At 28.4% G+C, this 27,460-nt stretch overlaps 11 protein-coding genes across 12 annotated transcripts; 6 read left to right on the forward strand and 5 right to left on the reverse strand.

Moving 5' to 3' along the window:
* Positions 1–988: 988 nt before the first annotated feature.
* On the reverse strand, positions 989–1,814 carry OCT59_022295 (uncharacterized protein). 2 transcript variants are annotated; one of them, XM_066144723.1, is made up of 5 exons: positions 1,762–1,814; positions 1,570–1,637; positions 1,415–1,503; positions 1,277–1,345; positions 994–1,183 (listed from the first exon to the last, which is right to left on the reverse strand). In XM_066144723.1, the coding sequence occupies exons 1-5, from the start codon at positions 1,780–1,782 to the stop codon at positions 1,089–1,091; spliced, it is 342 nt and encodes a 113-aa protein (XP_066006157.1). In that variant the 5' UTR covers positions 1,783–1,814; the 3' UTR covers positions 994–1,088. The 2 variants fall into 2 exon arrangements, with proteins under 2 accessions (XP_066006156.1, XP_066006157.1); XM_066144722.1 differs by lacking the exon at positions 1,762–1,814 and having other exon boundaries at positions 989–1,183; positions 1,570–1,727.
* Positions 1,815–1,925: 111 nt separating this feature from the next.
* Positions 1,926–3,657, forward strand: OCT59_022296 (uncharacterized protein). Its single transcript, XM_025322402.2, has 6 exons — positions 1,926–2,192; positions 2,281–2,382; positions 2,458–2,554; positions 2,713–2,835; positions 2,960–3,370; positions 3,473–3,657. Exons 1-6 carry the CDS (start codon positions 1,943–1,945, stop codon positions 3,510–3,512), a joined length of 1,023 nt encoding a protein of 340 aa, XP_025166387.1. The 5' UTR covers positions 1,926–1,942; the 3' UTR covers positions 3,513–3,657.
* Positions 3,658–3,816: 159 nt separating this feature from the next.
* On the reverse strand, positions 3,817–5,174 carry OCT59_022297 (uncharacterized protein; the record flags this gene model as incomplete). Its single annotated transcript, XM_025322401.2, has 3 exons — positions 5,042–5,174; positions 4,902–4,960; positions 3,817–4,801 (listed from the first exon to the last, which is right to left on the reverse strand). The coding sequence occupies exons 1-3, from the start codon at positions 5,129–5,131 to the stop codon at positions 3,817–3,819; spliced, it is 1,134 nt and encodes a 377-aa protein (XP_025166386.1). The 5' UTR covers positions 5,132–5,174.
* Positions 5,175–5,409: 235 nt separating this feature from the next.
* On the reverse strand, positions 5,410–6,031 carry OCT59_022298 (uncharacterized protein). Its single transcript, XM_025322400.2, has one exon. The coding sequence runs from the start codon at positions 5,894–5,896 to the stop codon at positions 5,465–5,467; it is 432 nt and encodes a 143-aa protein (XP_025166385.2). The 5' UTR covers positions 5,897–6,031; the 3' UTR covers positions 5,410–5,464.
* Positions 6,032–7,040: 1,009 nt separating this feature from the next.
* OCT59_022299 (uncharacterized protein) lies at positions 7,041–9,190 on the forward strand (the record flags this gene model as incomplete). Its single annotated transcript, XM_025323337.2, has 6 exons — positions 7,041–7,610; positions 7,694–7,782; positions 7,872–8,640; positions 8,717–8,880; positions 8,965–9,094; positions 9,167–9,190. Exons 1-6 carry the CDS (start codon positions 7,101–7,103, stop codon positions 9,188–9,190), a joined length of 1,686 nt encoding a protein of 561 aa, XP_025166383.2. The 5' UTR covers positions 7,041–7,100.
* A 793-nt stretch (positions 9,191–9,983) lies between these two features.
* On the forward strand, positions 9,984–12,861 carry OCT59_022300 (uncharacterized protein; the record flags this gene model as incomplete). The annotated part of the gene is made up of 4 exons (XM_066144724.1): positions 9,984–10,559; positions 10,630–10,972; positions 11,049–12,141; positions 12,225–12,861. Exons 1-4 carry the CDS (start codon positions 10,116–10,118, stop codon positions 12,859–12,861), a joined length of 2,517 nt encoding a protein of 838 aa, XP_066006158.1. The 5' UTR covers positions 9,984–10,115.
* Positions 12,862–14,170: 1,309 nt separating this feature from the next.
* Positions 14,171–17,406, reverse strand: OCT59_022301 (uncharacterized protein). Its single transcript, XM_025322399.2, has one exon. It carries the CDS (start codon positions 17,236–17,238, stop codon positions 14,455–14,457), a length of 2,784 nt encoding a protein of 927 aa, XP_025166381.1. The 5' UTR covers positions 17,239–17,406; the 3' UTR covers positions 14,171–14,454.
* A 1,626-nt stretch (positions 17,407–19,032) lies between these two features.
* OCT59_022302 (uncharacterized protein) lies at positions 19,033–20,291 on the forward strand. The gene has a single exon (XM_025322398.2). The coding sequence runs from the start codon at positions 19,134–19,136 to the stop codon at positions 20,217–20,219; it is 1,086 nt and encodes a 361-aa protein (XP_025166380.1). The 5' UTR covers positions 19,033–19,133; the 3' UTR covers positions 20,220–20,291.
* Positions 20,292–20,416: 125 nt separating this feature from the next.
* OCT59_022303 (uncharacterized protein) lies at positions 20,417–22,238 on the forward strand. The gene is made up of 3 exons (XM_025322397.2): positions 20,417–20,560; positions 20,633–20,688; positions 20,772–22,238. The coding sequence occupies exons 1-3, from the start codon at positions 20,477–20,479 to the stop codon at positions 22,042–22,044; spliced, it is 1,413 nt and encodes a 470-aa protein (XP_025166379.2). The 5' UTR covers positions 20,417–20,476; the 3' UTR covers positions 22,045–22,238.
* OCT59_022304 (uncharacterized protein) lies at positions 22,076–23,596 on the reverse strand. The gene is made up of 3 exons (XM_025328501.2): positions 23,410–23,596; positions 22,648–23,303; positions 22,076–22,566 (listed from the first exon to the last, which is right to left on the reverse strand). The coding sequence occupies exons 1-3, from the start codon at positions 23,480–23,482 to the stop codon at positions 22,321–22,323; spliced, it is 975 nt and encodes a 324-aa protein (XP_025166378.1). The 5' UTR covers positions 23,483–23,596; the 3' UTR covers positions 22,076–22,320.
* Positions 23,597–24,311: 715 nt separating this feature from the next.
* Positions 24,312–25,897, forward strand: OCT59_022305 (uncharacterized protein; the record flags this gene model as incomplete). The annotated part of the gene is made up of 2 exons (XM_066144726.1): positions 24,312–24,457; positions 24,547–25,897. The coding sequence occupies 2 exons, from the start codon at positions 24,312–24,314 to the stop codon at positions 25,895–25,897; spliced, it is 1,497 nt and encodes a 498-aa protein (XP_066006159.1).
* Positions 25,898–27,460: the final 1,563 nt, after the last annotated feature.

The following is a 27,460-nucleotide window of genomic DNA, read 5'->3' on the forward strand; positions in this document are numbered from 1 at the left end:
ACCAGAAAGAGAAGGTATATATAATGGGTGCAATTATAAAGAATGCAATTATAGAGGACTGACTGTAAATTGTAATTTAAAATTATTTAATTTAATGGAAAAGTTAAATAATTTTAAAATTAAAGATATAAAAATTAATAATCAAAAAAATAAAAAAAAAATATATATTTTTTTTATTTAATAATAAAAATGGTATATAATATAATTTTTTTAGCTAATTAAAATAAGTAAAATTTTACTATTAAACAAATAATTTTAATTTTAAAATAAAATTTTACTATTAGAATATAACTAATATATATATATTTCCAGCTATTTATTTTTTAAATACTGGCTAAAATTATTATAGTTATAAACTGTATATTTTGAATCCTTTTATTATTTTTAATATCTTTTTTTGATAATTATATTTACATATTTTTTTTACTGATGCTTTTACATTTTTCCTTTATAGTTCTTACTTTCTACCACTTAGTAAAATAATCTATTGCTATTGAAATTATATATTTTTCTGTTTTTGGTAATAGCCCATTATATTTATCTTTCAGTAAAGTTAAATAAAAAATATTTTTACAAATGATTTTAAACATTTGACTTATGATTAGGCAGTTACAGCAGGTATTTAAAATCCTTTGGTAGAAAAGTAATGACTTTTCATATTAATTCTTTAATTTTGATATCTACTCTGAATAGCTTATAAAATATTTGGGTGATTAAAGTTTCAGGTTAGGAGTTATCTTACCATTAGGCTCTATAAGTGTTATACAAACCATAGAAAAAACAGATGGAAAGATCAATTAAAAGAGAAATCAAACCATAATAATATGAAATTATTTAATTTTTTTAAATGAAAGAAAGTTTGATTCCTAAAAGTGGGCGTATGCAAAACCACATGTTTGTACAATGTACAAACCATATTCTTATAATTAATGCATCACATTATCGTTGTTGCATTATTATTTATACATTGATTTTTTATAGAGTTAAATTTTTGTATAATTTCAAAATTTAGGTTGTATTTTATTATTATAATCGTGCAAATTACACATGATCATTTTTTCCTCTTGAAACGCTCTATCACTTTGTTTTTAGAGACCGCCATTAACTTCATAACTATCGATAGGAGTACTTACAGGAGCAACTTGTAGTCGACCTGGAGAAAGTGATTCACCTTTCGAATGACCTTATTAGTTTATTACAATAAAAAAATAAATTAGAAATATTCATTTATTTTTAAAAAATTATTCTAAAAGATAAAAGAAATAATCAGGTTTACGATCTGGATTATTATCTAATTCGTTTAGCTTTTTATTAATTATATCGAGAACTTCTTTAGTAAATTCCACTTTAAAAAAAAATTTAATTTGATCAGATTTTATATTAAAAACCAACTTTTTTGCGGTAAATACGGTACCTTGATGTTTAACATGTTTATCTTCTTTTGATAATCCAGAGCTGCTTTCATTTTTTTCATTCTCTGATACTTCATCGTTACTATCATCACTATAAAATTCACAGCCGATTTAATCATTTGATAAAAAAAGACTAATATATTAATATGTAACCTACTTTAAAGATATAAGGACATTCTTAAAATCTGTAGAATTTTTCTTTTCTGTACTCATGTTTTCAGTTTCCTTTTTTTGAAGTTTTTTTTAGGGGAAAAAAAGAATAAATAAATAAAATAAATTTCTTTAATTAATGCGGGATAAAAGAAAAAGTTATTTGAATAAGCTACTTATTTGGAAAAGTATTTATTACTTTGCTAGTTAATATTGCCATCCACGTGAAACCAAATAGGTCTTTGCCAAATTAGAGTAAAATATGGAGGAGTAAAAGTGACAATCTTTAATTACATTTTAAATCACTGTCGATCTGTGTAACAAAATGATGATAAATTTTTTCTTCGGATAGATTTCTTTTTTAAATCAAATAAAAAAAAATGATAGCAATAGGATTAGAAGGGTCAGCAAATAAATTAGGAATTGGTATAATAGAACATAATACCGAAACAGGCGTAGTTAAAATATTAGCAAATATAAGACATACGCACGTTACACCACCTGGCACAGGATTTTTACCAAGAGACACTGCAGTTCATCATAGGGAATATATTATACCAGTTATTAAAGAAGCTTTAAAAACGTCTAATATCAAAATTAAAGATGTTGATGTAATTTGTTATACAAAAGGTGGGTGATAAAGCGTTTTAGCGAGGAAAATGTGGATAATAATATTGATTTTAAATCACAATTTCTTTTATATTATTTGATAATAAAGGACCGGGAATGGGGGCTCCCTTAGTCTCTGTTGCTATTGTCGCTAGAACTTTAGCATTATTATGGAATAAGCCTATTGTAGGAGTAAATCATTGTATAGGACGTTAGTAGTTTTTTTTATAATATTTTCCTTTTAAAATTTATTTTTCTCTTATTGACTAATTCTTAATTTCATAAGATATTGAAATGGGAAGAGAAATTACTGGGGCGGATAATCCCGTAGTATTGTATGTTAGTGGCGGTAATACTCAAGTAATTGCATATTCAGAACATCGGTAAGAAAATTTTACAAAAAGAAAAGAAAATTTTTTAAAAAGGAAGAATCTTAACAGATGTAGATTTCAAAGATAGATGATGAATAATGAATTTAATCTTTTACTTCAGACACAGTAATTTAATTCTTGATAACAAAATGAACTTTATATACACATAGATATCGAATTTTCGGAGAAACGTTAGATATTGCTGTTGGTAACTGTTTGGATAGATTTGCAAGAATATTAAATTTACCAAATGATCCAAGTCCAGGATACAATATTGAACAATATGCAAAGAAGTATGCTCATGATCCCGTATAAAATTCTCAATTATATAATATATTTATATTTATTTATTTTATTAATGATATTTATAATATATATATATTTTTTTTTAAAAAAAAACAAAAAAAAATGTTTTAGAGGAAAAAAATTTATTGAGCTTCCTTATACAGTAAAAGGAATGGATGTATCGTTCTCAGGAATTTTATCAAATATAGAAACTATAGCAAATGATCAATTATCAAATAATCAATGTACTCCTGAAGACCTATGTTTTTCTTTGCAAGAAACTGTTTTTGCTATGTTAGTTGAGATTACTGAAAGAGCCATGGCTCATATTGGTAGTAAAGAGGTTTTAATTGTTGGTGGCGTTGGATGTAATTTAAGATTACAAGAAATGATGGCACAAATGGTTGAGCAACGTGATGGAAAAGTTTTTGCAACTGATGAAAGATTTTGCATTGACAATGGAATTATGATTGCTCATGCTGGATTACTTGCATATAGAACAGGTTTTGTTACTCCATTAGAAAAATCAACTTGCACTCAAAGGTACGTTATAAAAATTTATTAATTTCTTTATAGTTTCGCTATCAAATATATATATATATATACATATTCATTTATATTATATTTTTTATGTAACTATTTTAGGTTTAGAACTGATGAAGTTTATGTTGCTTGGAGGGATTAACTAAATTGTAAATTAATTGTACAGTTTTTTAATTAAATAAATAATATAGTTTTTAATATTACAATTGTTTTTTCTGTTGTCTCTTTAAAAAATAAAAAAAAAATGACAATAAATAAAGAAATAAATTACATTATTTAAACATGATAGAATCTTTTTGTTAATTTATTTTATCAATATCATATATAATCTACAAAAATCCCCACATTTCTTACTAAAGTCAGTTATAATTAATAAAAAAAAAATTATTTTATTTTTGTGCAATAACATAAATCAATTATTAAATATTTTCATTGCTTTACCTGAATTAATCGTCATCATCAGAATCTAGAATTTCTATGATTTCTCGAAGTTTTTTATTTTGTCTTATTTCTTCAGTTGGGTTATTTAAACCAGCTTCAATATCAATAAATTTTGTTTCTTCAATTATTTCTTCAAAATATCTCGCAAATTTGACGTTTGGTGTATTTGAAACCTTTCTATCCTTTCTTGAATTATCTTTTCTTGAATTATCCACCCTTTTTCCATTACATTTTTCAATGGATTTGTTAATATTTCTATGATTATTCTTTGTAATTCGTTTATCACGTTTCCTTTTACGTGAACGATTTTTTTTCAATTGTTCACGTCCTCTTTCAATCTCATCTTCGGATTCATTAATTTTTTCAATTTCATTTTCACTACTCCCTGATTCAGAAAGAGGATCCGGAGAAAGTCTTGAATATAATGGATCAGGAGTAAGGCCTCTCGATTTTAACCATTCTTTAGGACGATAATGTACAGTAAGAACGGCCGATGGTTTATCAGCACTTTTCCATCCATAATAAGCTCCAATTCCTACTATACTATTATGATCTGCCCTTTTTATTGCCAGTTTCCCTTCTTCGGACAATGGGGACTCTTCAAATTGAGTATCATAAAGTAAGCTACTGGAATCATTAAAATCATTTATAGAAGGCTTTTCGTTCTCCTTTAGAGTCCATTCTGCTTCAAAAAATTCTACGGATATACTTCCAAATCCATGACTTTTATTTTCTTTTAAATTAACATTTGAATCATCATCCGCCCACAATGATGGAGCAAATAAAAAATTATATTTATTCTTATCACTTTCATTGATAAAATAATCGATTATAGTTGAATGCGTGTCTGTTAATGTATAAGATACATGATCCCATGTACCATCAATATATACATGTGCTCGATAAGTCTTCCATTTCGCTGAATCTGCCCATAATTTAACGGTAAATTCCATTCCTGGTTTTGGTACTGCCACGAACACTGTTTTGTCACTAAAGAAAGGGTAGCATGAAGGTATGTTTTAGTAATTGAAAGATTTAATTCCTGTAAAAAAATGACCAAACTTAAAATATATCAAATCATTATATAAACCTTTCGTAACATTTGTTTGTTTTAATATCGTGTATAAGACTTGATTTCGTTGTAATTTGCTAAAGTTTATTCAACAAGAATAATATCTTTGATTTACATATGAAATATAAAATAAATTGTAAACTCTTATACAGAACTACCTCTTTACTAGTTTCATATGGTTCGCTATATTCTCGAAGAGGAATATTATTATTCACTAAGATTTCAATGCCGTAACCTTCTAAAATCATAGTTTTTTTTTTCTTCAGTTTTTATTGTTTTGGAATTTAGATACAAGTAAAATGCTATAATGTAAATTCTAAAAAAAAACTTGTTTCTGTTACACGATATCAACCATATTACTATATTAAGATTCTACGATTGTGTTACAAAAACTCGAATGCTAATAAAATGAAAACGAGAACAATTCTTTAATTAATAAGTAAAATACGAATTATAAATAATAATACAATATACAGTATATATATTACTTAACAATATAAACAATGATCACGGGTAATTAATTAGTAATTTCTTTAGTACAAAATTCTAATGAAATTTCTTTTTCTAATAAATTTCTTAATTCAAGTAAACCAAAGAGCTATAGTCGATATTATGTTAAAAATTCCAATATTCCATAAATTCAATAATGGTTTGTTGCAAGAAGATGTTTTATCAACTACAGTAACATAAGTTACAACAGTAGCAGTAGGAGGTAGAGTAGTAACAGCAGGGCCAACATACGTAGTAGTAGTGGATAAAACAGTTACAATAGAAGGTTGAATTGGTGAATCTGATGAACCAAAAGTAGGTTCTTCGGGTGTTAGGAACGGATTATTTGAAAAAGTTGGTTGTAATAATGAAGTCGGTGAGGGTAAAGGTGTCAGTGATGGCTCAGGAAATCCTGTTGTCGAAGTTAAAAATGGTGGTGATGTTGGAAAGCCTGGATATTGACAATTTGTTAAATTAATACTACACAGTATTAATAACGATATCAAGAAAATTATTATATGCATTTTATAATTTTGAATTTTTAAATTTTTATTGATTTTTTAATATGCAAAACGAAAATTTAATGAGAATTTATGCTTTATTTACTCATTTCATTCTGGTGATATACAAATTATATTAATAAATTTGGATTTCTTTTCACAATACGATTTGATTCGATTACCTTGTTTTTTTTTTTAGTATGAAATAATTTATTTTCAATGAAAAAAACTATAGCAGTTCATGACTTTTTTAGAAATAGAATAGTAACTGTGATACAATGATTCACATTCCGATTTTATACAGTCACGTTCAAAAAAAAAATAAAAAAATAATAGTATAAATATACTGTATCAACATTACTAGAGGAGATTCATTAAACAGAAAATAATTTATCGATGGTATCTGTTCGTATATTTTAAATTAGATATATAAGAACGTGTCTAAACGGAAGCGAATATAATTTCTTTCTTTGGTAGATATCCTTGTCGGGTTGCTGAAAGCAGGAATTACGAAGAAAAAAGAAAAAAGGCAAAATTAATACTTATACACATTGTTATTTGAAACTTATGCCCTTCACAATTGGATAATTAAATAGTAATTTTCCGTGTTTGTATTATTACCGTATGTACCGTATGACGCTACATACACTATTATAAGACCTAAGACCGGGGTTACTGTACGCAGCGCTATATGGCACTTATATTCTTCTAAATATATCTCCCCGAGGATAGACAAGTATTTATGTGTGACCATATATGATCATAATGCGTAATTGTGAAACATGAGAAACATGTTGATTTTATTTCTTTATAAGGCCGTTTATTGCGTATGCTTGCACAAAAACCAAAAAAAGGGATATTATTTAGGGGACGTTAAATGAATAATCAAAATTTTTTTCTTTTATAAAAAATCATAAAGTATTAACGCGAGTCGCAATAATAATTATTCACAATTCATTCAATTCTTAAGTAGTGGAAGCAGTGGATAGATAGCCTGGAAATAAAAGCGCATTTATGTTAAAGTAGTTTTGTGTCAACATTCATTCAAATCTTTCCAGCATCCAATTGGTAGAACGCGATCGCAGATCCATTTTTCCAATCCAATCAAAGTCGTAAGATCCACGTATGACGATTTAATAAATGCAGGCATTCATGAGCAGTAAGCTAGGGATCATATTTTTTTTAACAATTCCTCCATTCTTTTAAAAGTTTGTAAAGATAAAAAATTATGACAACTCTAAATAATAATTCAAGTTCATCTAAAAGTAAGTCTTCACAAATTGAACCAGTTGCAGTACAAGCGACATTAGAAGATGTAGCAGCTGGTATAAACAGGGTAGAAAATGTTTTATTAGATCTTACAAAACAAATAATCATACTAAATGAAAATATATCGACATTTTTAAACCAACAATTGCCACAATCTTCAAACGGTCATAAAACAAAGAATTTGGTTCATCAATTGGATGTACAACAAACTGAAATAAAACGAAGTACCAGTATAAGAACGTACCATAAAGATACATCTGATTCAATTGGAAACTTGACTTTACAAGTTGCTACTCTATCTACTAGTGTAGCTCAATTGGTTTCCCAACAGCAACAACAACAATTAAATAACGTTATCGCTTTACCCCGTCCTCCTCCAAGAATTCCAAGATGGGATCATGATCCTTATCGAAATCTAAATCATCGACCACCACCACGAATTATTTCACCCAGACGAGATAGTAATAACGTATGTTATTATGTTTATTGACTTTTATCAAAATTTCTCTTTATTTATTTTAAACCGCATTTTTTATTTTTATCTTTTTATAGTCAGTTGATAAAGGAATTGATGATGTAATTGAAAAATTTGAGAATATGCGTCTAAGACCAGAATTACTTCGTGGGATTTTGAATTATGGGTAGGATTTCAAATATAGTGATTTTTCTTTCACTATTTATAATGTATTTGAATCACATTTGTTTATTTATTTTATTTTTTTTTATTTAGTCTTGATCGTCCTTCATCGGTACAACAACGAGGAATTCCTTTACTATTAAAAGGGCAAGATGTTATTGCACAAGCTAAAGCAGGGAAAGAGAAATATGCGACATATTGTATACCAATTTTACAGAATATGGAATTACAATCAATGAGAACACAGGCATTAATTATAACATCAACCAACGAGACAGCGGGTCATATATATAGATTAATGTTAGGACTATCAACATTAATGCACCATGTAGAATGTATGCTTTGTATAAGTGGGGGTAATATTGGAGATGATGTTAAAAAAGCACAAAAAAGACCTCATATAATAATAGGAACACCGAATCGAATATGCGATTTAGTAAATTTAGACGCGATAGATTTATCATATTTGAAAATGTTTATTGTTGATGATGCAGAACATCTATTAATTCAAGGATTCAAAGAACATGCAATTGAATTAAGAAAAAATTTTCCTAAAACGACTATTATACAGACAATTATATTTTCAGGAAGCGTTAATACTGAAATAATGGATTTAACTACTTCATTACAAATGCGCGAACCTGTTAGAATACTTGTAAAAAAAAATGAACAAAATTTAAATGGAGTGCGTCATTATTATTTATATGTCGCCATGGAAAGAAGTGATTGGAAATTTGAAGCTTTAGCTGACTTATTAGAGAGTATTAAAAATCAAACAATAATAATTTATTGTAATAAAGAAAGCACCATGGATTCTATATGTTATAAATTATGTGAAAGGGATCTAAACGCTATTGCTCTGGTATGTAATTTCTTTTTTTGAGAAATCTTATGAATGAAAGATTTTATCTTTAAATTTTCCTGTGAATAATTTTTAGTATGGAGAAGTGGGAAGTTCACAAAGAGATTCAATTTTAGATAAATTTAAGTCAGGTAAGAATAATATACTAATAACAACAGAAGTATTGATAGACATCGATCTATCAGTTCAACTAGTAATCCATTTTGAATTACCCTCAAAACCCGAAGATTACGGGAAACGGTAAGTACGAAACTCCCCATTTTTTGGTTGCGTTTACTTATCTTGTTATTTTATTAATATGTTTTTTTATGTATAAATAAATAGTATTACTTTAGTATCTGCATCAGGTAGTTATCAGGGTGTTTCAATATCATTTGTAACATCAAAAGTTAAGGATATGAGTAATTTACGTGCGATTGAAAGTCTTTATAAAATTAAAATGCCTGAGATGCCGGTAAGCTCTTTTTTTTTTAAAAAAAAAGAAAAAAAATTCTTTATTAATTAAATAATTTAAAATTTCTTTTAGATTAATTTGCCTGAAATATTATAACATTGCTATATTAAAATACTTTATTAACATAAATAATATAATAATAATTTGGATGGGGTGGGGTTAATTATTGAGTATTTATAACAATTTGACATTTTACCGAAAGACTGATATATTTAAAATTTTTTCATTTTTATTTAATCAATTAAAAATTTATTTACTCAAATATTCTTGAAATAGTCCTTTTATAATAAAAATATAGTAAATACATATTTTTTTTTTCTAAAAGAACGGGAAAAATAAATTTGCAAGAGCCAAGTAAGTTTATCCTATTTAAAATTAACCTGTATCACCTTACTTTCTTGCATGTTAGTCGCACAAAGGTAAATTTGCATTTTGTAACACTGCATTATCGCGATCCACAAAGCATAGATTCGTTGTACCTTTTATGGAAGAGATACTGGAATACATTTAACATTTTAAATTTGATGTCATTTCATGGAGGAAAGGAATAATAAATTCTTAATAGGGCCAGCATTACAAACTTGACCAGAATTATGTAACTTCATGATGTGTTCTATACTAATTCAAAACATACTCACGTAAAATCTATTTCGCTAGTATAATTTAAAATCATGGATTGTAAGATAATTATAATATAATGTACCACTTAAAACTTGACAACATTTGAAATTAATGAATAAATAAAGCAGTTCCCACATAGCCTTAATTGCTAAGCCCCAACACTGCCTCAAGAAAAGTTAAGAAATTAAACAAGTATCTTCCAAGCCATGGTTTAGTGCGAAAAGCATCCCATAATTTATATTGATGTATACCATAATTAATTCAATTTTCCTCTTTTTTTGCTCTTACTCTTGCTTTTTTTTCAAGCGTAAATTATCATATGACCAAAGTTATAATTGGATCTCCGTTCCTTGAATTGTGATTCCTTTTTTCGTCTTGAATTCAAGGATAAACGAATATAATGAGTATCGTTCCCCCAGAGAAGCAGTCAATAAAGATATCTCTGATAGGGATTGTAACTCAGTTTGGGATAAATCTTACCTTAGGTTTTGGCACGCTTGTATTATTTAGTTTTTTAAGACCAAGAAATGTTATAGTATATTCCCCAAAACAATTTGCACCGGAAGATAAGCAACCACCAAAAATCGAAGAAAATAAATTATGGGGATGGGTTAAACCAGTGCTGGAAGCGAATGAAAAGTCTTTAGTGAATGAAATTGGATTAGACGCTGTCATGTTCATAAGGTTTATTAAATTATGTCAAAATATTCTCTTATGTTTATTAGTATTCGGAGCTTGTGTTATTATGCCCATTAACATTTTTGGTACTTATCGTGATAATAATTATGATATGCCAAGTAAAGATAATCCTTTACAAATTTTAAGCGTCTCTTATCTTGAACAAGTAAGTTAATATATATTAAGTACGCATTTCTTATTTTTATTTTTTTTTTAATAAATTATTATATTTTTAGACGAATTGGTTTTGGGCACATTCAGTATTTACGTGGTTATTTTCTTTAATTATATATTGGTTTATTTTTTTAGAATATAAAAATTATAACAGGCTAAGAATTGAATATTTTAAATCGGATGAATATCGTAAATCTTTACATTCAAAAACATTATTAATTACTGGATTGCCAAATTCCAAGCAATCAGATAAAGGATTAGTAGATTTTATGGAATCAATAAAAGTTAGACGCCCAATTTCTGAAGCAGTTATAGCAAGAGATATCGGAAAGTTACCCGATTTTGTGGTAGAAAGAGAAGCGGCTGTACGCGGCTTGGAGAGCGCTTTTGTCAAATATTTAAAAGGTAATTTATCTAAAAAAAATATAAATATATACTTTCTTAATTAAACCATTCTAATTTGTTTTCTATCTATATATAGGACATAATAAGGTGGCAGATAAAAGACCAGAACATCGAATGCATTTATTCTTTGGAGCTAAAGTTGATAGTATAACCTTTTATACTAATAGAATTGAAACGACCGAAGCAAGAATTTCTGAATTAAGAAAAGATCCAACTGAAAGAAAAGCTTTAAATTATGGATTTGTTTCTTTTGAAAGTATTTATCATGCACATTCTGTGGCAAGACAATTAGATAGCGTTCCATCTGTTGGTATAAGGCATGAATCACTTGGTGCTCCAGCTGTACATCTTGCACCAATACCTAAAGATATTATTTGGGGAAATCTTTCAGTGCCTGCCGCAGTCAGAAAAACACAAAGGTGGATCGGACGTTTCTTTTTTGTTGCACTTTGTTTTCTATGGTTAATTCCATTGGGTTTTATCACAACGGCAGGACAAATTAGGAATATTGTGAAAATATTTCCTTTTCTAAAAGATTTATTATATGAACATGATTTTATAGCAGGATTAATAGAATCGTGGATGACACCAATGGTTTTAGCGTTATTCGTCATAATATTACCAATAATTTTAAGATATTTAACAAAAGCACAAGGAATAATAACATACTCAGAAACAGAAAGATCAGTTTTAGGAAAATTATATTTATTTTTCTTTATTAATAATTTAATTTTATATACAATATCATCAACAGTATGGGATATAGTGGCTAAAGTTAAAGCATCAATAGACGCAGGTTACTTAGATTTAGACGATTTAAAAAAAAACATAACCAATTCAAAATTTTTGGATGAAATAGCGGAATCTGCCATTAAAGTATCATTCTTTTGGATAAATTATATTTCTTTAAGCGGTTTATTTGCTGTATGGGATTTGGCTCAATTGGTTCAATTGATTTACATCTGGTTTAAAAAGAAGCTTCTTAGTCCTACTCCAAGAAATTTAAAAGAATTAAGTATGCCACCAGATTTTGATTATCCTGTATATTATAATACTCATTTGTTTTTTTTTACTTTGGGTATACTTTATAGTGTTATAGCTCCTTTAATTTTAGTATTTTGTTACCTTTATTATGTTTTAGCTTATCTCGTTTATCGTTATCAATTAATGTAAGTATTAATTACATATTTTTTTTTTACCAGGTACATTAAGGATAAATTATTAAAATATTTAATGATCTATATTTTATTAGGTATGTATTTAATACTAAAATTGAGACGGGAGGAGTTTATTGGAAAGCTGTGTTCAATAGGCTCATAGTTGCTATTATATTTTGGCAATTAACAATGATTGGAGTAATGAATTTAAAAGGAGCCCATATACAATCTGTTACAGTCGCGCCCTTAATATTTCTTACTTTGATGGTGAAATTGTACTGTACGAATAGATTTGACCAATCAACTAAATATTACGTGCCGGATATAGAAAGAGCAGGAAAACCAACAACAAAAGATGATATCGTGGATAAAGGAAAACGTAAAGAAGAACATGTTTTTAACGTATTTGGACATCCAGCATTAACAGCAGAATTAATTGTTCCAATGATACATGCTAATGCTAAAAATCAATTAAAAACTGTTTATAAAAATAGTAGAATTACTGAAAAGACCGAACCAGGCAAATCAAAACCAATTATATTGATCGAGGAGGGGGATCATGTTTTAAAAATTCAACCTGTTGAAAGGAGTGAATTGTATATTTTTAATAAATATGATTTTAATGTAGGTTACACTTCTGCTTTTGGAAGAGATGATGATGAATTAGAAAAAGGTGGTAGTGATGGTAAAAGTTATTTATTTGGTGAGACTGTTTCTACTACTGAAGATTGATGACAAACTAATCGCACAAATAATAATAAACATTATTAAAAAGAATTCTTTTAAAATGATAATTACTTTTTTTATTATTATTATCTTACATTTTGGGACGCTATTTACTTTATTGGTCGATATGAATTGTATAAAAAATTTAATTTTTGTAAAATTAGATCCGCTTTGCTCGAAAATGTATGCAATATTTAATATTTTACAGATGTTGATGAGCGGATGGAAAATAAATTTAAGTAAACCCATATTGAAAAGAAGTGAATCCCAGGTCCATTATTTTTTTTCTCACGATTAAATTTTAATTTTTTGATTTGTTGCATATAAATGTGTTAGCAAACACTTTATCCAAAAGAGATAAAGGTGGATTGGTATGGCATCCGATCTAAGAGCCCTTTCAATAGTGCTTTAATGAATTTATTGCTTTGGACGGCACTTCCTTGAACAAATCACTAATTAGAGAATAATTATTTCATTTTATTACCGAGAAATAAATTCCGTGTTAAGACATCCCTGCTACTTCAATAGAAGGGGAATCTCCAGGCATACGATTATCGCTGGATTTGATATAAACGATGAGGAGTTACTGGTTAAACTTTTCTCTGATGATAAGCTTAATCACGGAGATGTTCGATTTTCTTGCACAATAAAGTATTTGTTAAATAATTGAAGAGCTTGCGTAAGAAAAAATCAATGTATTTTGGCGTGTAACTAATAAATATAATTATTTCCAACTTTTCGCAATGTATCAACACCAGTATGTATTTAAGGAAAATTGTTGGTAACTTAATAATGAACTGTATTAACTATATATTGTATGTTGCGAAATAATAATAATTGGGTAGAAAAGAAATACATATAATAAGTTATAATTTTCGTAATAAAAATTAGACGAGTGCCAATTTTAGATTTATTAAAAACACTCATAACATATTTTATTATTATTATAGTGGCAACTTTTTACTGCTGTGGATCAGAATTTATCTTTAGATAAGAAGGGGAATTTTTTTCTAAATCTTTGGAATTACCTATAATATCAATTATTTACAAAATTGATCAACCTGACGCAATTTCATTTCTAATTTCTATTAAAGTTGCATTTTCTTATCCAAATCCTAATTTAAAAGTGATTTTGAAATTTTGTTATTTTTGGTTCTTTAAAATATTTATTATTGTTATTTGGCCCCTCCGGAATTCTTTTTGTAAGTTATAACCCATAATAACTTTGAGAACTTCACTTACCTAAACGGCTAATGGAAATATCATTCTACACATCCTCAAACGTCATTCAAATCTTCAATAAATTATGTTTTGTGCATAAGGTAAAATTTGTGATCAGGATCTAACTCTACAATTCAAACAAATTTATTACGGGATTACTAAATCCAGATATAATGTACACATAATATAAAAACAAAATAATCAAAAATACAATATTGACATCAATAACAAGTGGTCTAACACTAAAAAATTTCGTTAAACCCTAAATATTTAAATAGATTATTCCATATGTGTAACATCTAACATTTTCAATGAGACAAATGGGTTTAAAAATGGTTCGAACCGTTTAAGCCAATGGTTTTATCAATTCTATTGGTGTTAACACTTAATCCCATTTTCTTCACTGCCACTACCACCAACAAAATTATAATTAGGAGTATCACAATTCTCACTTAAATGCCCCGAATTACCACAATATCTACATCCAACTGTACACTCTTGACTAACATGACCCTGATCTCCGCAATTTCCGCACCTCATATGTCGAGAACCTGAAGTAGGACTTCGCCAAGGATTCAAATATTTCTTAGATCCAATCAAAGGACCTGGACCTGTTCTATTATTTGGAAAGAGATTAAATCCTGATGGTTGTGAAATCTGGCTAGTACTAGTTCCAATAGGACTCTCGGGAGATGAACTGCTTTTTGGACTTGTTGACTCGCTATTACCATTACCTGCAATATTCTGCTTCTCTAGATGAGATATTCTTAATTCTAAAGTTTGAATATATTTCTTCGCTTCTTCCAACTCTTGCTGTTTTCGTGTTTCAATTTGAAATTCACGATCCCGAGCCATCTCCACAAGATTTGCATATCTAGCTCCCATTGCTTTTACCTCTTGTTGCATTAAAATCAGTGTGTTCACTAATTGAGTTTTCTCAGCCGATAAATTCTGAATGAGCATAATCAAATCTGATCTATTCAACACATCAAGGTTTAATTTACTAGCATCATCATAGTTTCCGTCTTGCAAAGACGAGTGATCGTTTGGAGGAGACTGTGAATATGTATCTCCAGGTGAACTTAAACCTGGTGGAATCGATAATCGACGTTCGGTTGTTTCTTTAGGTTTATTATTGGAAGTCGAGTAAGAAGGCTGCGGGGAACTTGTACTTACTGTTTCCGAATTCGCGGACATGAGAATATCATTCGGACCATTTTCATTTATCATATCTTTTAAAAATTGTTGTTTTGTTTGCTTTGACGTGTCATTTGGTGCGTCTAATTTATATTCTGAGCTCATCTCTTTGTCTACCGTGTTCTTCCGCTTCTTATTTTTCTTCTTTTTTGAGCTTTCAGTAGAACCTGAAGGTTCCACTAATTCTGTGGTGCTTTGGCCTTTCTTCTTTCCAGACTCTTGCTTCATCGATTGTAGAAATGATTCTTGTTTCTTTAGAGCTAATGTCTCATCCTGTTGTCTCTGAGCTTCCTTTAAAAATAAACGCCCAATGATACCAGACAAGACATTTCGTCCATTTTCAACTCCTTCATTATAATATTTTAATATTTGTTGTCTTTGCGATTCAAGTTTTTGTGATGTTGCTTCATAATTTTTGTAATTCCTTCCTAATTGAACAGCTTCCCACATTTCTCCTTCCATCATTAAAATTTCTAAACATCTCGTACAAATGTCCGTAAGTTCGGTAACTGGAAATAAATTTCCGATCAAATTAATAGTATGTTGCCTAGATCCCTGTATTGCATTCTCGAATTTTTTGATTCGTTTACGATACTCTTTATTATTCGCCTTTTCTAATCGACCATGTAAAGTTTTTTGAGATTCATTCTTATAGGAATCTTCAAGTACCTCAAGTTCTTGGATAAGTTCGTTATTTTTTTTTGTTATTTCTGTACGTAAGATTGACACACGTTTTGATATCAATAATTTAATGTCTTTCGCCGTTCTTAACGCATCACTACATTTTGTTAAAATATTATTATGAAATTTTTGAACACGTCCATCGACTATTCTTTCTTTACTTTCTACTATTAAACTAGTTAATGATCGCTGTGTTTCCTCTCCAAATTGAACTGCATTATTAAGAATCTTCTCAGCAAATCCTTCCTCCCAAAGTGAAATCACGGTTCTAGCATTATTAATATACGTACAAAAAGCCGTATCTATATCATCAACAACATTTGCTGAATTCGTATTCCCTTTCTTTGATTTACCCGATTTTTTATAGGCTTCAGCAATTGGCGCCCAATATTCATTAAAAGGAAGACACTCATCCTGATATTCTTTCAAAAAACTTGAAAGTTTTGTTGAGCACCCTTTCCCAAAAATTAAATCTCGGCTTTCTTCCAATTGAAGCATAGAAGTTAAAAAATTATTGACGTACAACCATACCTGACCCAAACTTTCGGCTAATATTTCCTCATTTTTATGTGCCTCCTTATGTAATTTATCATTGAATACTCTTCGATCAAGATCAAGATCGGTAGGATTTTTCCAATCAGGTCTGGTATGGTCGCATTTTTGTACCTTATTGATATGTTTAAGAAGCGGAAATGAATCTTTTTGAATTACCAAATTAGACTTTTCAATCTCAATTGCATTAAGAAGATCATTTTCTTGTTTGGAATATACTACTGTTTGTTGAGGTGTATCGAATTCTACGGAGGTAAATAAATTAGGTGGTGCATATAAACTGTTAGGTAATTTAATCCATGCAAAAATTTTTTGAACAATAGAATCAACTAGATTAGTTTCCATTTCATTAGTTGACCCAACTAATTTGATTTTTTCTCCGTATTTATTAATGAAATCATAACATTGCTGACAAATTTCTGATGCAGCTTCTTTCGGTTTCTTGTTCTCTGTCTCAACGGTACTATTAATATCATTAACATTTTGACCTTGGTTTCTAACGTTATAACTCTTCTTGTAAATAAATAGTGCCCATTCTCGACAATAAAAGCATGTTCCAGCATCACATGCACGATAGCGATTAACTTCCTTAAGAACGGACGCCATGTCGACCCGTAAGTTCGACATTAATTGGGTTTCAACATTAGCATTTTTTCCACCAGGCTGTGGCTTAATGCGCAAGTTGACTAGATTGTTGTAAATAGCAATTGGGTTGAATTCGCTTTCGGTCATTTTTACTTCTAAGGTACAAAATAAAAATTTATGTTAAAAATGTAAGTGCAAAAATTGAAATAGAAAAAAAGTGTTGCAAAATTCAAAATTAAAATTATTATAATACAAGAAAGGAACTTTTTATTTTCGCGTATATCGTTTAAAAATTGTACAAGTAAACCGTATTAATTTTGAAATTTAACGTTGTTCAGGGTATTACAAACAAGATAAGTTAGTTAGTTTTGTTAACAATAATTACTTTAAGGATCGAGCCCTTTTATATCAAAAAACTATAAGCAAATATGTACAAATAAAGGCATACGGATTGTAAATCAACAAAAAAATGGGTTAACATTCGACAAACGGAAAATCTTATGACCCTAACATGACGCAAAAAAATTTATTTTAGGGGCACCTGGCCAGAGACCTGACAAATGATACGAGTACACGTGATCAAGAATTCTCTATGAATAAAAAAATCTAGATTTCTTCGTTTTTATAACGTCCTTTTCTTATCAGATATTTCTTTAAAATGTCACTTTTTCGATTCAATTTTAATTTCTGTATCTAATTCCATTTCTATTTTTGCGTCTATTTTCGTTTCATCATTGTAAACGTCAAGCTCCACAATTTTAGAAGTCGAATCGCGTAAACTTGATAAATTGAATCCATTAGATTCAAACTAAATCGTGGTTCTGTAATGAAGAACTGTAATAGGTAAAGGATTGGATTTCTAAACTTACAGTTCTTCCATCATCTATATCAAAAGCTGTTATATATCGTTTATAATTGCCGTTTTATGATCTAAAGTAAATTTTGGCGGATTGACGATTTTTTCTTCATATTTTTCCTCTTATAAAAAAAATACACTGAAATCACTCCAAAACCTCCTTTTGCATAAACCTCCTTGTATGCTATGGCCATCATATTTGATAAGGTCGAATAAATCATCTTGTTTCAGATGGTTCTTTAATTAAACCTCCTTGTTAGTGTTATTTATCGTCTATTACTATCCGTGACTAAATCTTTTATATCCATTAGTTTCGTAACGTAAATTTAAAATAACGTTTGTTATTCTGAGATGCGTTCCAGTAATAATCTTTTGTTTAATATTTTGAAGAATGAATCTTTCTATATCTGTGATCATGCGTATAATTCTACTACAAAAAAATTATTTTCAGATGTTTTTTCTAATAATCATTAAATAATTTTTTTTTATTTTGTTTTAAACGCAGATAATTTTCTCAAGACTAAATTATGCTGCTTCTATATTTAATCAAATAGAAAATTTCTGATCGAGAAACCGCTGCATATATATTAATAATAAGAGAATATACATATATTTATTCCCTTGGTCTAAAAAAAACTGAATTATTTAAGAGACTTCTTACCTTTCATATTCTTTTCCATCACGTTCTTCAATTATTATGAAGGACCTGTAGTTGTTTTCTATTATATTATAATAGAGGAATTTGACTTTTTAAAAAGATATTAAAAAAAGGAAACTTGCCATTCCTGAATTAAAGGAGGGACCGTAAATTCTTGAAACTGTTCATCAAAAATAAGAATTTCAACTAAAATCCATTTAAATATGTAATGTAAACTTATTTGGGCAAGACTATTACGTAAATAAAATAATTACAATATCCCTTTTAACGTGGGTTGAGCGAAAAAAAGTTCGCATGATAAGCGAAATTTTGTGAAACTGCAAGTTTTTATTGGAACTACGGTATATCTTTTCCAGTTTTGAACAATAATTGAACATATTGCGATCTATTATCATATGTAGTATTTAAATTCCGACAATCCTATCGCGTCACTATTTATAGTCAGATTAAGTTCTCCGTAATTTTTTTAACTTTTCTTTCCCAAACCATTTCAAAATAAATGAATAAATAAAATAAAATAAAATAAAAATGAGTGAAATCGCAAATACGTTTATATGGGAAGTTGGAAATTTTCAAAATTTAATTAAACAAATTCCTCGAGGTAAAAGTATTATTAGTCAAAGATTTTTGTTGCCACAGAGATCTTTTGATCAAGATAATCAGCAGGATCGTAATCGTCCTACTTTATGGGAATTATCCTTGCTTCCAAATGGAGTTAGCGGAACAAAAGAAGTTATCTCTTTACAAATTAATGCGATTCAAACAGAATTCGAAAAATCCAACCATATTACGAGAAGGAGAAAGGAAATCTGTTTAGGAATTGGAAAATATGAGAATTGTGAACATTGTGAATCATCATTTAAAACTTTAATCAAAAGTCATAGAATTTTTTCTAAGTTAACCGATTTCGATTTAACTAAAAATGAATGCTTGGAGTTCTCAGAATTCATTTCATTAAATTCTATCTTTCCGGAAGGTGACAAGTCGAAAGCAGTCAGCTTATTTGTCCAAATGACGTTACTTGATGATAGTGATTATGACTATTGCAATTATAGTAGGGTATATGAAGAATATTTTGAAGATGAGAGGTTTGCAGATATTGAATTCGTACTTGATTGTGGATCAAGAATTAAAGCTCATCGTATTATTTTATCAGCCAATTCAATATATTTTAAAAACATGTTACAAGGTCAATGGAAAGAAGGAAGTATGGAGGCTATACAGATTAAAGAAACCAACTACATGGCTTTTCGTGCCGTTGTTTATTACATTTATTCAGGAAAATTATATGGTATAAATGGTTTTGATATACTAAAACAAACTTTTAAACTAGCGGACATGATGATGTTAGAAAATTTGAGTAAGTTGATTATAGATGAATTATCAGATTTGATTGATGAAGAAAATTGGTATGAATTTATTTTATTGGGATGGGAATTTAATAATAGTTCTTTAAAAAGTATAGGATTGAAATATATTGCTAATAATTGGGAGAAAGTAAAAAAAAGTGAAGGGATGCTACGATTATTTGCGAGTAATAATGTTGAAGGGATTGAAGAATTATTTTACGTTATAAATAGAAATATGGAAATAGCAAAGTGGGATTATTGTTGATTGTTCATTTTGAATCTGAATCTACAAAATTTAAATAATAAAATAGAAAGATTTAAATTTTCTGAATTTTCATAAAAAAAGTTATCAAAAGTGATTTATTTTGATTTATTGATATTGGCAATTATTTAGCACGCCTATGTGATGAATTTTACGTCATATGCGACTTAAGAGTTATGACGCGTCATCTGTGTCATACAATAAATGTTCTTGGTGACTTTGGTGAACATTTTTAACTTTTCTTTCGTACAGAATAAAAAATGTATTTTCGTGGATTCTCCATTGAGATACTAGAAGATGGGAAGCAGTTAAGAGAGTATTTTCTTCAGGCAAAGAACACGAGGGTAAGTGACAGTTTATAACCAGTTTATTTTTTATATTTAAGTAAAATAAAAAGATTCAATTGTTTCTTTAAGATCATAACAGGGAAATCATATGTTGTTGACGGAGAAGCAAACGAGCGAAAATATAGGTTAGATTTAATTAATATATACATATATATATAAAAAGAAAAAAAGAATTTATTTTAATATCTTTTTTTTTTTATATTTACAGTCCAGTCACAACTTATGCTGTAGTAAAAGAGTCTGGAAAAAAATTTGAAATTAAATACTCGGCAAAGATAGCCAGTGAAGATAATCCAATAATCGCAATTATATATGTAGATGGAACGAACGATTATATACATCATGGATTAACTTCACCGTCTCCTCAGATCCTAAACTTTTTTGGGGATTTTTCGAGAAATAAAAGATATTTTTTCGAGTTTTCCGAAGTTCAATCATCTATATCCTCACCCAACTCATGCATAAGAACGAAACCATTATATGGAGGGATTGGAGCCGTTTCCATATATTTTTATGAAGGATTAAGAGTGCCAAAAAAATTGACGAGCATACCCTACTATGCTCTAAGTCAATCAAAGAACATTGAACCAAAATTTAGGTCTGAAATTAATTTTACCACAAAATTTAATGAAATGGTTGACGCGAATATTCCAGCTATTCCTAATGTTGATATGATAAAACAAAGCAACGATCCAATTGCTGTTTTACATATTCATTATCGTTCCGAATCTTGGTTAATTTCTATTGGAATGCCAATAAGAGATTATGATAATTCTTTAACTGAATGTACGCCAAATAATAATTCGTTTAAACCAATTCCAACAGTGAATGGAAATGAAATATTACAAAGTGAGCATGCTAATAATCAATCTGCTACTGATAAAATGGATATTTCATTGATTAGTGGTCGAATTCACCAATTAAATCAATCTCTAAATAATTTAATACAATCTTTTAAAAAAATGAATGACAATATGAATTCAAACAGTAATGACGCCACGTCTGTGGATGTCATAGAAATCCTAGACAAGGAGGATGATGAAGAAAAAGAAATAAATGAAAAATGTAATAAGCGTAATGGGGAAATTTCTAAAAATGATGACGAGGATAATAATAGGAATAAAAGACCCGGAGGATTAAGGGAAAACGGCTTTAAAGTAAGGGAACAACCCAAGAGGAAGAGAAAACAACATCAAAGAAAATTGAGGAAAAGAAAACGACTAGCGATAGCTAACGTTCCGGAAGAAAAAGTAATAGAGAAAGAATCGAGAACGGAAATCGTTAAAAAAGAAAGACAAGAAATTTTGGACCTTGAAAACCCAGCGACAACGAAGTCTCCGAAATACAAAGAATATATAAGGCGCGAATATCATACTTCCGATTATATAGAGTTTGATGATGAACAAGATCAAATTTTAAAACAGAAAACTTATTGTATTGAAAAAATGATAATTGATTTGGAGGATACCGAAGATGAATGATAGGATGGATATATAGGGACTTTGGATGTATATAATCTTGCATAAAAGTTGATTTAATCGTATAGTATAATGAGTTTATATACAAAGGTTTTTAATATTTGAAATATACTCATTAACTCAATTTTTTGTTTTCCATCTTTTCTTAATTAGTGCATTAATATAAAATTTAAATTGAACCATTTTGGTTATAATAATTTTAGTACTTTTTCTATATACACTATTGTCGTTAACACTACTGTACTTATATCATCTAATAATTTTCAATAACTTTCTATTTTAATCGAGAATTTCATCTGGAGAAATATTATTAGCAATTTTATGCTTATCTCGTAAAGCAGTAAAAAATAAGAAATAAAATTCGGATGTACGAGAACTAAGACCATTATCTAATAAATATCTTTTAAAAACCGGCATAAACCGAGATAATAATTTCCCCTCAATTTCATTCCAAGGCTTTCCACTTGTTAAATCTGAAATTACTGGGTCAAACCTATTTTTTTTATGGTATTTATCCAACCAATACTAATGAAATAGAAATAGAAAAAAAAAACTTAACATTTATTTTTTTTTAAAAAAAAGTCTCATGATTGAAGTCTATCTTACCTTCATTATTTCAAGTTGCTGTTCTCGAGTTTGAGAACGAGACCAACTTTTTGTGTTTTCTGGAGAATCTGGAGATGAGTCAGAAGTTTCTTGAACCTTAGTTTGATTTTCTAATCGGCGTTCATGTTGTGAAGTATTCATAATTCTTCCCTTCAACTTAGTATTACTACTATCGGTTTGAGTATTACTACTAACGATTTGAGTATTACTACTGTCGGTTTGAAGACTTGAAATCGAACGTTGTGAATTAAGATTTCGTTGTGAGTTAAAATTTCGTTGCGAATTAGGATTTCGTTGTGAATTAAGATTTCGTTGTGAGTTTAATGACGCTGGTCGTGAATCGTCTGAAGGTAGTGGAGCAACATTCGGTGTTGATACATCACGAACGGATTCTTCAGAGTTTTTTGATTTTTTATTAAAATCATTTTGATATCTCAATTCTTTTGAAGATTTACTACTACTATCGGTGATATAAAGATCACAGGATCTCTTGTTCCCAGTAATGGACTGCTGTGATAATGAATTATCTTGTGAACTGAGTTTCTTCTTTTGGGGTGTATATGATGTTTGAGGTGTATATGACTTTTTTTGAAAGTTTAAGTTATTTTCTGATTTCTTGAAAATATTTATTTTTGGTATTGTATAATACTTTTGTGCTAAATTTTTATAGAAAAATATACATAATATACTTATATTAATGATTTTGATTAAAATATATATATATATAAAAAAAAGAGATAAAATAATAAACATTATGAATACCATGAAATTTATTATTAAAATCAATTCTATCTTTTTCTTGATTATTAATCATCGCATTGCTTGGATAATTCATTATTTATAATAATTAAGAAAAAAAAATTTAAAAAATTTTGTAAAAATGTATATTTTTTCTATTAGAAGGAAAAAAAAATAAAAAAAAGAATAATTTTCAGAGAGAGTACTTCCTGGAAAAAAAAATTTTTTTGTATCAAATTCAATTTATATAAACAAAATAACAATGATCACGTTACGCCGGCTCATATGACAACAATAGTTTTTCTAAATTTGTATAAACTAAAACAGCGCGTTGGTTTAGTTTTTACCTGTGCCACAAACGTCCGTCCGTTAATAATACAGACGGATAACGGTATTGTTTTGATTTCTAAACAGGGAGTACAAATAAATTTAACAACGAAGATAATGAAAAAAAAATTTAAATATACAAAGAAAAATCTCCCTTAAAATTTTCTCATATGAGAAAATCATAAGCTTATGACGGTTGAGTATGATAAACACCACCTCAAAGCCTTATTTTGATAAATAATTTAAATAGAATGATATATGTACCCGCTTGCCTCGCCACTTGTCCTGCTGTGCCATATCGCTTATGTAATTTACCGTTCATTCCGTTCATTCCAATGATACAAACAAAACACTAGCCCTAGGTTGGAGATTGATCGATCAAACTAAAAAACACATATCATAATGAGCTATTTCAGAGTCGATACGTCACTAAAGTTCTTTAATGAATTATTTCGTAAAATATGATAAACATGGAATGAGAAGAGTGAGACATGTAGAGTGTATCATAAATATTTTGACAAATTTATTATTTATATAAGATGTGTAAAATCTAGATAACCTCTTTTTTTCGCGTAAAATTTTTCTTGTTTGGTAACAAAATGAAATTTAAACAATATAGTCTTCAAATTCTTGTGAATGGCTTTCCTTTGGAAGAATGTTGGGAACTTTTGAATGATGATAATCATGAATATCATGAATCCTCAAGCTATGTTCGTGATGAAATAACTCAACTAAAATATGAAAGGTAACTTACTATTTATTCTTTTTTTTTTTACTTTTTTAATAAAAAAATATAAGATTATTTAATACTTTATTTTGAAATTACATATATAGTGGAACGATTCATTACGCAGCGGTTAATGTAAACCATGGAACTCGTTTTTCTGTACGTTTTTCAGCTGAAGACGCGACAAAAGATCAACCAATAAAAGCTTACCTCTCAGTTGATGGAAATTGGGATTTTACATATTATCAACTTACTGATGAAAAATTTCGTAAAGAAAATGGATTTTGGAACAAAGATAGGAACAAAAAATATTATTTTAAATTTATTCCAACAACACAGTCAGCTTCATCTCCTGATTCTAAACTCATTAATAACACCACCAATATTGACAATAAAGAACTTAATGATAATAAATTTTCTTTAAAAAAATCTGGTGGTCTCGGATGCGTTTCAGTGTATTTTTATCGTGCTAAATGGGTAAATCATTGTTGTAAAGTTCCAAATTTTAATATTAATCAAACATTGACTAATAAAGATGTAGGCTTACTTGTTGGATTTGATGAAGAATTTCATGAACAAAATTATGATATACAAACTGGTATTGTTAACTTGAAAAGAATTTCTAAAAAACCCATTGCCGAATTACATTTACACTATAGAGATATTTCTTGTCTCATAGATCGAGGATTTGATTTTCCTAATTTGTCTACTCCAAAGAATGATATTGTTCGTGATGATTACTTTGAAGATATTTTTATTAAAGAAAGGACTGAATTAATTGAATCAGTACAGTCAAATATGATCTCTTCTAACTACTACTGTCAAACTGATCTAATTGATAAGGATGAAAGCAACTTAATTGAGGAAGGAAAATTAGATAAAATGTTTTCGAATGTAGAAAAATCAAATAAGCGATCTTTTCACCTTGATGAAAAATGTCCATCCAAGAAAAGAGCAAAAGATAATTTCTACATTTTAAATACAACAGTACAAAGTGATAATATCTTGGACGACAATTTCAAGGTTGGCACCTCACAATCTGTTGTATCGCAATTTAATAATGACGTTACTGAAGCCAAGTTAACAAAGAATGCAAATACTGAAGAAAAAAATTTGGAATCGAGGATTTCAAGCATGAATACATTACAACAAATGAACAGCTTTTCCAATGTAATTATTATTGAAGACTCTGATGATAATAATATTCCATTATATATTGAGAACAATCCATTAATTGTATTGAGCGATAATGATTCTTTCAGTGAAGAGGTTAAAAGTTCCAAACCATTGCAGCAGGATCAGATGATTTATCTTAGTGAAGAAGAATTGGTTAGAAAACCACATTTACGTAAGGTTAAAAAACGAAAAAATAAAAATTTGGCGCATCATAATTTTTCTAATAGTAGCAAGTTCAAAGTGACTAAGCCTGTTTATGATGTCATTATTTTGTCTGATTAATCAAGGACAATATTTCTTCCATTTATTTTATTTTTTATTTTGTGGCTTAAAGTGGCTTTAGGAAGAGTATTGTAAGCTTTACATTTCATTTTTTGGATAAAGTCAACCACAAATAAATATGTATAAGTATATATGTATTTATTATGTACTTTTACTTTTTACTTTGACTATTTGCATAGGTATTTCAGATAATAAAAAATATTTTTAGCACAATTTACACAGCCTGTTAAGATTTGTTTTTCACTTTCTCCTTTATAGGAGATTTTTGTCAGATTATACAAAAATGATTTAAATATGGCCTATTTTAAATAAAAATACTATGCTTTGCCACAAAATCCAGGCAACGGTTCTTGATTTCTTGTGCCAAAAAGCTTAGACTTGATCGAAGGCTTATTTTTTCTCGTATTATAATTGGTTCATGGTTAATGGCAAATTAAATAAGTGAATAATATAAACTATCTTCTTTTTATATATTTTTCTATAAATTTGTTATTTATTTTCATAATAATTATTTTCATAGACTTAATAAATGGATTACATTATTCCATTTTGATAAATTAACTAACTGAAAAACGTTACACCCATATCTATTATATGAGTTATTAAATTTTATACATTATTAAATTATGATTAACAAAGTAAAATTCTCTAGATGATTAAGTATTACTAAAAATATTGGAAAAGTATGGACAGCTTCATCAAATACCAGTAATCAGTTTGTTCCTTAATACTTTACAAGATTTAATGCATCAATATAAGATATACATGCAAATTGTAACTGTGAATATTGAGATATACTTTCAAATTTACAAATTCACTTTTTTCCACAAGCAAGCATTCTCACTATAATAGTTAATAATTCTTTTAAAATTTAAACAATGATACAATTTTCTACTCCAAATCACCTATACAGCATCTACTTTCATTTCGGTATACTTAATTTCAAGGCATTAATAAACTAACTCTTGGATCAAAAACAGCCAGAATTTTCCTATCAGGAAGATTTTATTTCCCAATCTTAGCACGAGAATTTGATTGGTTTACATGCGAAGAATTTTTTAAATCTAAAAGAGATTTGATGCTAAATGCAAAGTACCAAAAAGTAAATATAAAATTATTATATTCATGGCCAGTTTTTAAAGAAAGAACTAAAAAAAGATAACAGATTTAAATCTTCTAGAATTATCAGGATAACTTTTTCAGCTATAATAATAAGAGAAAAGTATGTGAAACACCTTAATAAGATTTCATTTTTAATTTAGATACAAAATAATACTTATAAATAAGTAGAAGAAACTAAATGAAGCTTATTGAGAAAAAAAAATTATAAAGCTTATATTAGTATTTTTACGAAATATAATATCAGTTTGAGATATTATAAAAACAAGTTTTTCTAACCTGCTTAAACTCCTGACTTAAACCCGATTGAACATTTATGGGATAATGGATTGAAATACAACTCAAAAAAAAAGAGGTGGGTCACAAAAAAGAAGTTGGGATTATATTATAATAATAACAGAAAATTAAATATTTGGGAAAATGTCCTGTTGGGATATGGTCCGT

This window comes from Rhizophagus irregularis, chromosome 31 (genome assembly GCF_026210795.1).
Source record: "Rhizophagus irregularis chromosome 31, complete sequence".
NCBI lineage: Eukaryota > Fungi > Glomeromycota > Glomeromycetes > Glomerales > Glomeraceae > Rhizophagus > Rhizophagus irregularis.

Coding starts and splice junctions, on each gene's coding strand:
- OCT59_022301 (XM_025322399.2), bottom strand. CDS start 17,238: ATGACCGAAAGCGAATTCAACCCAATTGCTATTTACAACAATCTAGTC.
- OCT59_022295 (XM_066144723.1), bottom strand. CDS start 1,782: ATGGCAATATTAACTAGCAAA. Junction 1,638..1,761: donor TGGCAATATTAACTAGCAAA/GTAATAAATACT, acceptor CTTCAAAAAAAG/GAAACTGAAAACATGAGTAC. Junction 1,184..1,276: donor ATTAGATAATAATCCAGATC/GTAAACCTGATT, acceptor TAAACTAATAAG/GTCATTCGAAAGGTGAATCA.
- OCT59_022302 (XM_025322398.2), top strand. CDS start 19,134: ATGAGTGAAATCGCAAATACGTTTATATGGGAAGTTGGAAATTTTCAA.
- OCT59_022298 (XM_025322400.2), bottom strand. CDS start 5,896: ATGCATATAATAATTTTCTTGATATCGTTATTAATACTGTGTAGTATT.
- OCT59_022296 (XM_025322402.2), top strand. CDS start 1,943: ATGATAGCAATAGGATTAGAAGGGTCAGCAAATAAATTAGGAATTGGT. Junction 2,193..2,280: donor TGTAATTTGTTATACAAAAG/GTGGGTGATAAA, acceptor TTGATAATAAAG/GACCGGGAATGGGGGCTCCC. Junction 3,371..3,472: donor AAATCAACTTGCACTCAAAG/GTACGTTATAAA, acceptor TAACTATTTTAG/GTTTAGAACTGATGAAGTTT.
- OCT59_022304 (XM_025328501.2), bottom strand. CDS start 23,482: ATGAATTATCCAAGCAATGCGATGATTAATAATCAAGAAAAAGATAGA. Junction 23,304..23,409: donor TTTTAATAATAAATTTCATG/GTATTCATAATG, acceptor ATAAAAATTTAG/CACAAAAGTATTATACAATA. Junction 22,567..22,647: donor AGCAACTTGAAATAATGAAG/GTAAGATAGACT, acceptor CTATTTCATTAG/TATTGGTTGGATAAATACCA.
- OCT59_022303 (XM_025322397.2), top strand. CDS start 20,477: ATGTATTTTCGTGGATTCTCCATTGAGATACTAGAAGATGGGAAGCAG. Junction 20,561..20,632: donor TTCAGGCAAAGAACACGAGG/GTAAGTGACAGT, acceptor TGTTTCTTTAAG/ATCATAACAGGGAAATCATA. Junction 20,689..20,771: donor GCAAACGAGCGAAAATATAG/GTTAGATTTAAT, acceptor TTATATTTACAG/TCCAGTCACAACTTATGCTG.